This window comes from Teleopsis dalmanni, chromosome 2 (genome assembly GCF_002237135.1).
Source record: "Teleopsis dalmanni isolate 2A chromosome 2, ASM223713v2, whole genome shotgun sequence".
In the NCBI taxonomy this organism is placed as follows: Eukaryota; Metazoa; Arthropoda; class Insecta; order Diptera; family Diopsidae; genus Teleopsis; species Teleopsis dalmanni.
Window position 1 is genome coordinate 76,273,377 of NC_051847.1, and position 11,773 is coordinate 76,285,149.

General features: G+C 25.3%; 1 protein-coding gene across 3 annotated transcripts in view; it reads left to right on the top strand.

Moving 5' to 3' along the window:
• LOC119677757 overlaps positions 1 to 2,266 on the top strand; it is a 74,840-nt gene extending 72,574 nt beyond the window's left edge. For 2 of the 3 annotated variants that reach the window (XM_038089244.1, XM_038089243.1), the window contains 3 exons: positions 284 to 504; positions 578 to 1,092; positions 1,363 to 2,266. In XM_038089244.1, the coding sequence (XP_037945172.1) occupies positions 284 to 504; positions 578 to 1,092; positions 1,363 to 1,814 (1,188 nt within the window). In that variant the 3' untranslated portion in view covers positions 1,815 to 2,266. The remainder of the gene's footprint in view (positions 1 to 283; positions 505 to 577; positions 1,093 to 1,362) is intronic. The other variant, XM_038089245.1, reaches the window with a different exon arrangement.
• The last annotated feature ends 9,507 nt before the right edge of the window (positions 2,267 to 11,773 follow it).

Here is an 11,773-nt window from a genome sequence, read left to right on the forward strand (position 1 = left end):
ACTTTTCTATGCTATAAAGCTATTTGTTCTTTTGTCTAGAGCTTTCTGGTACTTTAGCTCTAGATTCTTCTAGATTCTTTCTTCAGTGAAGGAATCCTTCGTATACCATACTAACATGTTCTGGCGTATCTTATACTAGAGTATTAATATACCATCCCAATTATTTTTATTACTAAATTTAGTTTTGAATGGTTTTATAAAAGTTGAGGAAGTTCCTTTGCAAGAATATTAAACCTTAATATTTTCTAACTAAAAGTAAAATTCTTAATTCTCTTACTTACAGTTTAGTTCCTTTGATCCCCACATACCGCAATGGCGTTTGGATCCATGTCAAATTGAAGACACTGCTCCAGATATGGAAGATCCTGTCCGTCTTTTTCACGGACGTGTGCGTATTGTCTGGGAACACGAACATCAAACACTCAACTCTAAATTGATGGTAACCGTTTTGGGTAAAGGTGAACAGTGCCGAAATGAGAAAAAACATCAGTGTCTAAAAATAGGGTAAGCGTATAAATAGATTTTCAAATTTTTAGTGAATATAAATAATAATTTTTAATATTTTTATATATTCTAGCGATGAACCTATTTTATGTATATCCAAAGATCTTGTTTGTGATGGCATACGTCATTGTCCAAATAGTAATGAATATGATAGTGATGAAGATTATGCAATGTGTTGGAAACATCGTCGTGTGAATGATCCAATTTCCACAGCTATGGAAAGTGACATTTTTGAACATTTTGCTTTGGAAGTATTTCGTAATCTATTTGCTTTTGATGCACCCACAATGCCGGATAAGAGAAATAGAACTGCTGTAGGCGCAAATAGCACAACTTTGCGTAAAGTACCTGGCAAAACGGATAATAATACTATCAATAGTGATGGTGAACTTACAGATAATTCTAACGGTACAAAATCTCTAAAGAATAGCACGGAACACGCTATTACTAATGTTGGTACGGGACATCACAGACGAAACTCCACACGTTTAGGTTTAAATTCAGATTTATCAAAATATGGTCCATGGGGTTATCTGATGCTTGGCATGTTACTGTGCGGAGGTGCACTTTTAATATGTGGACTTTGGGGTAAATTTAGTGATTCTTTCATTCCTTTAATATTTATTTAATTTTGTTTTTCTGTAACTTACCCTGACATATCATCATTTTTATTTTTCTTTTCTATTCTCTTTTTTTTTTCTTTCATTCACATATTCTTTTACTTTTTTGTTTGTCCCTATATTATTATACTAACAACTATTTCCCATCAATGAACATATTATTTCACTGTACTTCCTCATCCACTCTTGATACTATTTATTTTCAACTATTCCCGTAAACTCTGCTATCCCCCTACAGTTTGCTGTTGTCGCTTAAGCCTTCACATTCAAACCATACGTTCACTTTCAGCTTCCGCCTCTCAACATGCAGCTAATAATGAGCGCGAATCAGCATTACAAAATGGTACCTCAGGCATGCCCGGTAGTCATGTTCATCCCTCCAATAACGCTGGACCACCAAATTACGAGGAACTCGATCCACCGCCAGCATATTCCGTGCTATTTCCAAATCAAAAAGCCGCTTCTAGCAATACATTAAGTTCCATGGGTGCTACAACAACTGCAGCTGGTGCCGCTGCCGCTGCAGCCAGCAGTGGCATTGCAGTTGCAGCCGCTGCGGTCATACCACCACAGGCTGAAGCAGCAGTCGCACCTGTTACTGATTCAACAACTACAACTACAACAACAATAACACCAAACATCACAGCGGCTTCCGCTCAAGAAAATGTAGATAGTGTAGCGTCGAATTGAGCGGATTTAGCAGCTTGACAGCTTTGCTCACGTTAGTCTGACACATCCTTTCATCCAATAAAAGTAGACATGCTCTGATGCCAGACAATTATTTGCAGCATTGCATTTAGTAAATTTTTTTCAATTGACTGACTTATTTATAATAAAAATAAAAGATTAATCTTCATTAGAAGTGAATCTGTAAAGTAACTTTGACAAATTTAGCTTTAAGTTAAGAAATTTACTTTTACCGCTTAGTTAGTTAGTTTAATAATAATAAAAATGTTAAAGATAGGTTTTGTGTTTTTTAAGTTAGTGAATATTTAACGTTTTTCCACCATCATTTTTTGATACCAATTTTTTCCTAATGTTATTATGATTATAATTATTATTATTTTTTTATATGTATTTAATTGTAAAAATGATGTGCATGCGTGCTTTTTGTATTAGATTTTCGTATTTAAATGACGAATTACTGAAAACTTCACATTGTAATTAAATTTGAATTAAACTTTGCTAAATGAATTAAGTTTCTCGTTTTGTTTTGACAATTTTACAATTAAGATAACAAATAAAATTCATTAATATTAATTATATTGAACAAAACGATCATGATTATTATGTAAATCAGCAATTATTAATTTATTTGATGTGATATAATTTAATAAAAAAAAACATATGTAACAAAATTTAATGATAAATTCAAATTAATTAATTTTAAAAATATTCATGTGTTCCTCCTGTCAATGACGATTTTAAATTTTTAATAAGTTAAAAGTTTATAAGTTAATAAGTTTTTTTTGTCCACCGCAAATTACTGTTTTCAGTACAAAAACTACGAGTTTAGGTATAATAAAACAAAGTTGTTAAAAGTTTTTATGTTACTCATTAGAAGCCAATTAGGCTATCTAATATATTCGTCAATTTAATTTGTTTTAATACCCCAATAAAAATAGAGTGCTTCTTGTTGTCATAAATAGCGTTTTGTTCCATACCGACCAGAAAGCACTTTCGGAAAGTAAGGATTAGTTAAACTTTTGATACGGAAAGTTTTGGTGAGCAAAGAATATAATGAAAGAAAAATTTTTATTATAGTGTAACTGATGTTATGAGGTTATTTTTTTTTATGGTGTTATTTATATGCAGGTCATTTGAAAGCATTTAATCCAGAAAAATTTATTAGAGGTGTTCATGCATCCATTGATTAGAACATGTGAGACATGATTTCGACAACTTAAAAGTAGTATTTCTATGTGAAAAAAAGTGAGCACTCTAGCAATCATAAAAGTACAAAGACAAGCAATTGCAGTTGTTACTGTCATAAACAACAATCTGCAGACGTTTACGAGCAATGTGGAGAATTAATAAAATGGGTAAATGAGTTCCACACAGTCTGAATAAACATCAAATGGAAAATCGCAAAGTTACTTGTGAAATGCCTCTTCGAAGCCACTAAATAAAATTATTTTTGGATCGAATTGTGACGGGTGTTGATAAATGGATTGATTTTAAAATCTGGAAGCGGAAAAAATCGTTTATTTCATCTGGTCGCTTTGGTAAGATTGGTGGGACTATAGTGGTATTGTGTATTATAAACTCTTTTAGTTAATGCAGAACGCTATTACTATCAAATAATTAAATTAAATCCCGCATTGAGCGAAAGATGACCGGAATGGATCATATTATAATGATTCTATTACACGACAATGTGGCGTCTCACATAGCAAAATCACCTATGAGTCGTGACAGTACGACGGGTGAGTCGTGACAGTACGACGGGTGAATCGTGACAGTACGACGGATGAATCGTGACAGTACGACGGGTGAGTCGTGACAGTACGACGGGTGAGTCGTGACAGTACGACGGGTGAGTCGTGACACTACGATGGGTAAGTCGTGGCAGTACGACGGGTGAGTCGTGACAGTACGACGGATGAATCGTGACAGTACGACGGATGAATCGTGACAGTACGACGAGTGAGTCGTGACTGTACGACGGGTGAATCGTGACAGTACGATGGGTGAGTCGTGACAGTACGACGGGTGAGTCGTGACAGTACGACGGGTGAATCGTGACAGTACGATGGGTGATTCGTGACAGTAGGACGGGTGAATCGTGACAGTAAGACGGGTGAGTCGTGACAGTACGACGGGTGAGTCGTGATAGTACCACGGGTGAATCGTGACAGTACGATGGGTGAGACGTACTGCCCATACCTGCTGCCAACTGACTATGACCTTTTCGCACGAATAGTGCATGCGCTCGCAGATCACCACTTCAGTCATTTCGGGGAAAACAGAATGTATGTTTACCTTCCATTGTGTGTTTCATTGATAGAAGTTTAAAAAATCGTCGACGACTCAAATTCACTGACACAACTCACTCAAAACAAACTAATAGCTTAACTAAATTAAAAATTAGCATGAAATTTGTAGCGCTATTAAAGGTGAAGATATCCCAAGTACAAATGATCTATTTAGATATTCAAAGTATAAATGAAAAATGCCGGATAATTTTGGATCAGAGATAAGTCTCGAGACAACAGCATCATACCTTAAATGTCCAAGATAAGCATAAAATTTGTTCAAATTAAAAAAAAAAAAACACTTTAAAGACAAATAGTCGATCTTTTACAAAATTCGTATTGAAAAGTTATCTATAAACACTGTTTACAGCTTGCACAGCCACGGGAACAAAGACTGGAAAGGATCTTATCCAAAAAGTCTAAAAACTTTGGACACCGATATAATTTAGTTATCTATGTGAATAAAAGAAACTAAGGAAACATTTGATTGATTTTAAACGATTTCTACAACTGAAACCAATAAAACAAAAAAAAACAAATATAATAGAATGTCCTTTTCTGTTCAATCTGTGTTGAAAAAATGTTTTTTAAAAACTGTTTTTAAAAAACCGGCACAAAAAATTGGCCAGTTTTTGTCCAAAAATTTTGTTTTGGCTTTAAAAAGTTTTAAGCACAAAAGATTTTATTCAAAACTTTTGTATTGCTTTGGTCATGTATGATTTATTTATCTACACTTCAGATAAAAGCATTTGGTATAATATCTTACAAAGTTTTATAAGTTTTTATACCAATTAAAATAATTTTGTTTAATTTGTTGCATACTTTCAGGATCCCTACAATAATAAAACCATTAAAAAAATTCTTTTTCAAAGACGACAGAATTTATTTATCAAATAATTTTTATTCATAGACGCTTTTTTGGAAATATCGCAATCCTATAGAGTTTTTGCACATTTAGTATAATAAATATTAAATATTTTATTTCATTTACTAATTTTGGTTCCAATATAACAGAGTTTAGCATTACATTTACTCATAAGTGTTTCTCTTCTTTATTAAAACCAATTTGTATTAGTACCATAATTCGTTTTTTATAGGCTTATGGGCTTATGTTCATACAAACGTATTATGATTTCGAGAAGATAGATATCAGTTATATTTACTAGTGTTATAGTTCTTTTAATTTAGATTCCTTTTTTTTAAAATACACATAAGACTTGCACACAGATAAAATTGTTCATTTAGTTGCTATTTTTAATCGTGTTTGTATATAACTTAAATCTACTTTAATGTTTAAAGTTGTATTTGTTGTTTGTTATTTTTTTTCTTTTTAATTTTATTAATAAGTATATATCTCAGTTGAGTTGTTTAAAATGATTTAATTTCAGAGTTAGATTCGATAACAACAGATATATTCAATAAAAATTGTTGCCGGTGCATGCAACAGCATAAACACATGTTCCTTGCAGTTTTCACATAAAATGCACATCTATAAAAATTCTCTCAATTTTTCAACAAATTAAATAAATAAATTTTTAATCTCTTATACAATATAATTTTTTCTTTTTTTAGATTTTAAAACAACATATTTATACTAATCTTTATCATAAATTTTACTAGAATTACTTTTTGTTAATTTTTTAGATATATTTCTTACTTATCCTTAAAGTCAATTACAGCAAATGCAACTCCTCCTACAAATTCTGCTCTTGTAGGCAAGTCAGTGCAATTTTTTATTAATTTTAATATTTCATAAGAATTGGGCGTTTTATTTTGTTCATATATTTCAATGCACATTTACACATTTTCTAATTAAAAACTAATTTTGTTTTTAATACCTAAGCTTTTAAGACTAACTTTACTTTTATTTTTATTTATTTACTTATTTCTAATACCGTTATTATTTATATCAATTATTTATTTTTGTTTTTATTTTTTATATATCTCATATTTGTTATATCATTAAGTCATTACTTTTGTAATCTTTTTATTTTTTATAATAATAAATTTTTATTTTTATTTATAATAAATTTTATTTTATTTCATATTTATTATATCTTTAAGTCATTACTTTTGTAATCATTTTATTTATTTATAAAAAATTATTATTTTATTTATAATAAATTTTATTTTATCTCGTAATTGTTATAATATTAAGTCATTACTTTTGTAATCATTTTATTTATTTATAATAAATTATTTATTTTATTTATAATAAATTCATAATAATTAACTTATTTAATTTGTATGTAGATTAATATTTTTTAAATATTGGTATCGACCTCAATTATTCACATGTATTTTAGTTCTTTTTTGCCGGCCTTAGGTCCTTTTTGTAATTTTTAAATAATACTAAACTGACTGAAACAGTTATTTCCACTTTTAATTTTAAGAAAACTTAAATTTTTTTATAGAAATATTTCGGTTTACTACTTATACCAATTTCACTATTAATAATTCTTGAATTTAGAAACTAAAATAATTGTTTTATTTCTTTTAATATTATTTAAAAATTAAGAAAACGTGAAAAACCAGAAAAATAAAATAAAAAAAAAATTGAAATTAAATCCTTTTATTTATAATATTATTTCAATGAATGTATTATATAAATATATATATTTTCGTATCATATATATATTAATATAATGAGTTTTATTATTTACTATTATTATTATTTTATTTATAATTATTAAGTTATTATTTTTGAAATTAATTTATTTTATTCATAATATATTTTAATGAATATATTTTATTAATATATATAATAATATTATAATATGTATTATCATTAATTATAGTTCTTTAATACATATTTGTTATTGGCTTAATTTATTGCATATTTTATGCCTGTAATTTTATTAAGTTATAATTTTTCAGATTTTTAGATATACATATATTATATGCATGCATATAACATAATATTCATTTTTTTATTATCTATATTATTTTTGTCAAAATTAAGATTATATTTTAGATACATTATATTAATTTTATAGTAATTAAGTTATTAATATTAAAGTCAAAAAAATAAAATAATTATTGTTTTTATTTTAAACTTTTTTACTTTTTTAAAGTATTAGTTATTAATTATATTAAAGTATTAACATAATAATTATATGAATAATCAAACTTTCATCTTATTGCGTTCATTTTTTACATATTTACTTTAATATTATTTTGTAAAACATATTTTAATTCAAATTATTAAATCATATTATAACAAATAATAATATAAATTATTTTAATTTTTTAATCAATAAAAATTACTTTATTTAACTAAATCTTATTTTACAGATCTCAATTATTTATTTAAGTATTAAAATAAAAGAATTATGAAGCATTTTATTCTAAACAAAGTTGTTTTTATTATAATTATAAAAAAAATCAGCATAAATTATTTTATTATTTCAAATTTAAAATCTAGTACTTAACTTAGATATTTTTGTGTTAAGTTATGAAAAAGTTGATGAGTTGATTTTTAATTTAAAAATTAAAAAACATAATTATTTGTTCAAAATTAATTTTTTTTTAACTCAATATTTTTTGACATTTTTGATATCATAATCATAATTTAATTTTTTAATTAAAAATTAAATATTTTTATTCCTTGATCTAACTAAAAATAAAAAAATGTATAAGGTACAAGACTCAAGAATTCTAATATTGAGAACATTACAATTGAAATAAAAATAATAAATTAATTTTTTATAATTTATAAAAATTTTTAATTAAAAAAAATGAAAAATAAAAATGAATCAGAATGAATTGATTTTTTATTTATTTATTATAACACAAAAATAAAAACAACCTATTGATTATGAAAAAAAATAATAACGCAATAATAAAAACAAATATATCATAACGATTTTAATTATAATAATTATACTTCATGTCTACAGAAAGAGTTTATAGTTTATTATCTGTTTTATTATATGTTTATTATTTTATTATTATAATAAAATTAATTTATTTGATCAAACTATTATTATAATACGATTATTATTTTTATTGAAATAAAATTAATTTCGAAACAACTTGAATTTATCTTGATTTTATATTATATTATATGTATTAATGTAATATTATATTAATTTTTATTTTAAATATAATTTATATAGTTTATTGTTTTCATAGAAAAAAGTTTATTACTTTTATTAAAATATTTTAATGAATTTTATCAAATAAACTTTTATTACAAAGTTTTATTTGTTTATTATATTACATATTATTATTATTAAACGATATTGTTAATAAATATTTTATTTATTTTTTACTTAATTTGTATATTTCACGAGTTTTATTGATAGATTTAATACTGTAGGCGAAGGGGTCTTAAAAATGCTTTCTAACAGGTGGTAATTCTTAAATAATAAATAATGAAATTAAAAAATTTAATTATAAATAAAAATATTTAAAAAATATAAAAAAAGAAAATAAAATAAATATAAAAAAAACAAAAATAAAATAAATGAATAAAATATTTTTTATATATATATAGTTTTAAAAATCCAAATTATGCGTATACATATTTCTCATACAATATATAAATATTGTCTGTTATTCACCCCATACTTTGTCTTAATATTCTTCTATTCTTCTTCCAAGATATGTGTCTTTGGAGTTATATATTTCAGGTGGATACCATAAAAAAAGATTGACTGAAAGGAATATTATTATGTGCATATAGAAAAGTAGCCCACAAAATTATGTCTAGTGCCCAATGCAGTGGTTTTTATCGGAAAATCATAAATTATATTTAATGCATATATCTGAAGTAAGGATTTTCTTCGAGTTACCGTTAATATATAAATCTACCATCTTAATATAACCATGAAAGAAATTACATTTTTTTACAGAGAAATGGTGAGAGCGTTAGTTCATATATGGAATGAGATAAAATAAAAGTAAGAGGAAGAGAAAGTAACGAGTTTGTGGGGATAAAATAAAGTTTAATCAGAAAGTTGATACTCTAATGAAACGAATTCACAAATTAATTGAATTGAATAAGTCATACATTGTACTTTCATATAATGTATGTACGGAAGTTGGGTCACATAGAGGCAACATACGTATGTGTACAGTACCAGTACCAGATACAATTCTTATTACCAATAGAACCATTTAGTTAATTGAATTGACACATCTAAATAAGACGGAATATTGTCGTTGGATTTTCAATTTTCTTAGGAAACTGTCAGAATCTGGCGATTGTTATTTAAATTATTAATAAATATTATGAATTTCCTCTACCGATAAGGCGCTTTCTTTTTTAAAATCCGTTGAAACATTTTCTAAAAACCGGGCAATTCTGTTTCCGTGCGTGACAACGGCATATATCACCTTATCACTTTAGCAATGAGATAAAAATTCTGTTTGTGTCGTCACCTTAACTAAGACAGATCTAAAACCCGCAATGAAATGTTTTATATGTGAATATTTAATATAACATAATATATTTAAAATAATATTTAAAATATGCGAAATATTCCTTTTACACAGATTTTAGATTTAATTTAAGCGGGGCGGTGCTATATTCTTTCAGCACAATAGGACACAAATTCCAACAACGGGAGAGTTCCTTTAAAAAAAGGGATGTATTATCATGTTAGCTATGACAAATCTAACAATAGTTGGAAATATAATTTTTAAATGAAATAAAATAATTCATTTTGAATAAAAATTATTTATCAAAAGTTTTTGTTGTCTCAACCTAAATCAAGAAAATAATTATATCCAAATTAAGACAAAAAAAATTGAAATAAATATAAAATTATAAATAAATTTAAAAAACACTAATAAAATGTGTAAAATAAATTTAAAATAATATAATAATTTGATCTTCATTACTACAAATAACTATTTATCCTAAGCTATAAATATGTGTTATACATCGTATGCATATGATTATATATAGTATGTACTCGTATATAGATATTTCTTATTTTATAAATTTTTAGATTGTAAATATTTATTATTATTTATTCCTATTTAATAATTTGCATATATGCGTTTGCACGGATAAAAGTTCAGCTTTCATAAAAATTTTTTAAAACTTTGTTTTAGAAAATGTTTGTGGCCTTATTAAATTTCTTCTCTAACCTTTTTACATTCACATATACAGTATTTATTTATATATTATATAATTAACTCATCTCATAATAAATAAATTCTTAATTTATATTCAGTAGTTAATCATGCACAAGCATTCACATACATATATCGATTTAATATATTTAACTAATTTACTTTATAAATTTTAATTAGCTTTGTTGAAAAATAAGGCCCGTGGATACACTATAAAAAGCGATTACTATTCATATATATATGTATATACATATATTTATCAATTAAATTATAATATTTTTTTATATGTATATAATAAAATTAACTTATATTTAATTATGTTCTTATTATTATTTATTTATATTTTATTTTTATATAATTTTTTATTTTATATAATTTTTTATTTTATATAATTTTTTATTTTTTATAATTTTTTATTTTATATAATTTTTTATTTTTTATAATTTTTTATTTTATAAATAATCCAACATTTAACATTAAGCTGTGCTAAAAAAAATTACAAAGTGCTACAAAAAATTCTGTCAGTGTATTTTTAAAAAGTTTTCGTTATAAGAGTTATTTTTCATATATATGAATATGAATATTTTACTTACATATTTTAAAATAATTATTTTAGTAGTAAAAACGAATTTGTTGTTAATGAAAGTTTAAAAAAATAATTTTATAAAATTCTTTTTTTTGTTCTGTTTTGAAAAAATATAAAAGTTTTCGGTATAAAAAATAGAAAAGTTTTGTCTTAGGATTGCTAGAAAAGATCGTATTTTAATATTATATTTCAAAAGTTGTTGTATGAAGTTGATTGATTATAAGAATCTCATGAATATGATTGCTTCTTTTTATATAGATATATAAATATTTTTTTAAAATTTTTTTTTATACTTTTACATTTTATTTTTATTTAGTTTTACATAAAACATTCTATAAAAAAAAATTGGAAAAATTTTTGAGCGCTTTAATTACGTTTTGTTTTTGTAGTTTTTGAAAAAAAAATGGATTTATCGATAAAGCGAATTAATTTTAGAAACATCTTTTTTAAGGTGATTGAACTGGAGAAACGAGGTATTTAAAAATCTCTAACAAATTAATCCTTAATTTTTATAAGATATAGCTTAAGTTTCTTGTGGAAAACATTTTGGGGACAACAAATGATGTGGACCCAAGCTTACAGTGCTGAGACGCACTACGACCTTAGTATCGTCCATAGTACTTTCGATTAAGTTTTGTACTAATTATGTTAATGTATATGTATTAATCGAAATTATTTTTCTGAATTGAACATCTTACGACAAAGTTCTTTTATAATATTTCATTTTCACCCACTTTGTAAAACTATATAATCTCATTCAAATATGATACCATATATTCCCTTCAATTCCTTCTGAAGCAAATGTATTAAGTATTACGTTAAATATTATAATATTAAGTTTCACAACTGCTGTAAATTACTGAATCTCTAGCTTTGTCCGCAATTAGTACTATTATAATTCAAGGATTATTATGACAGTCCATAAAATGGAATCTTTGGGAACTCATTTATGGCACGTTGTAGTAAAAAGTAAACAATACTTTGTTGAGTTGGGTATGAAATGT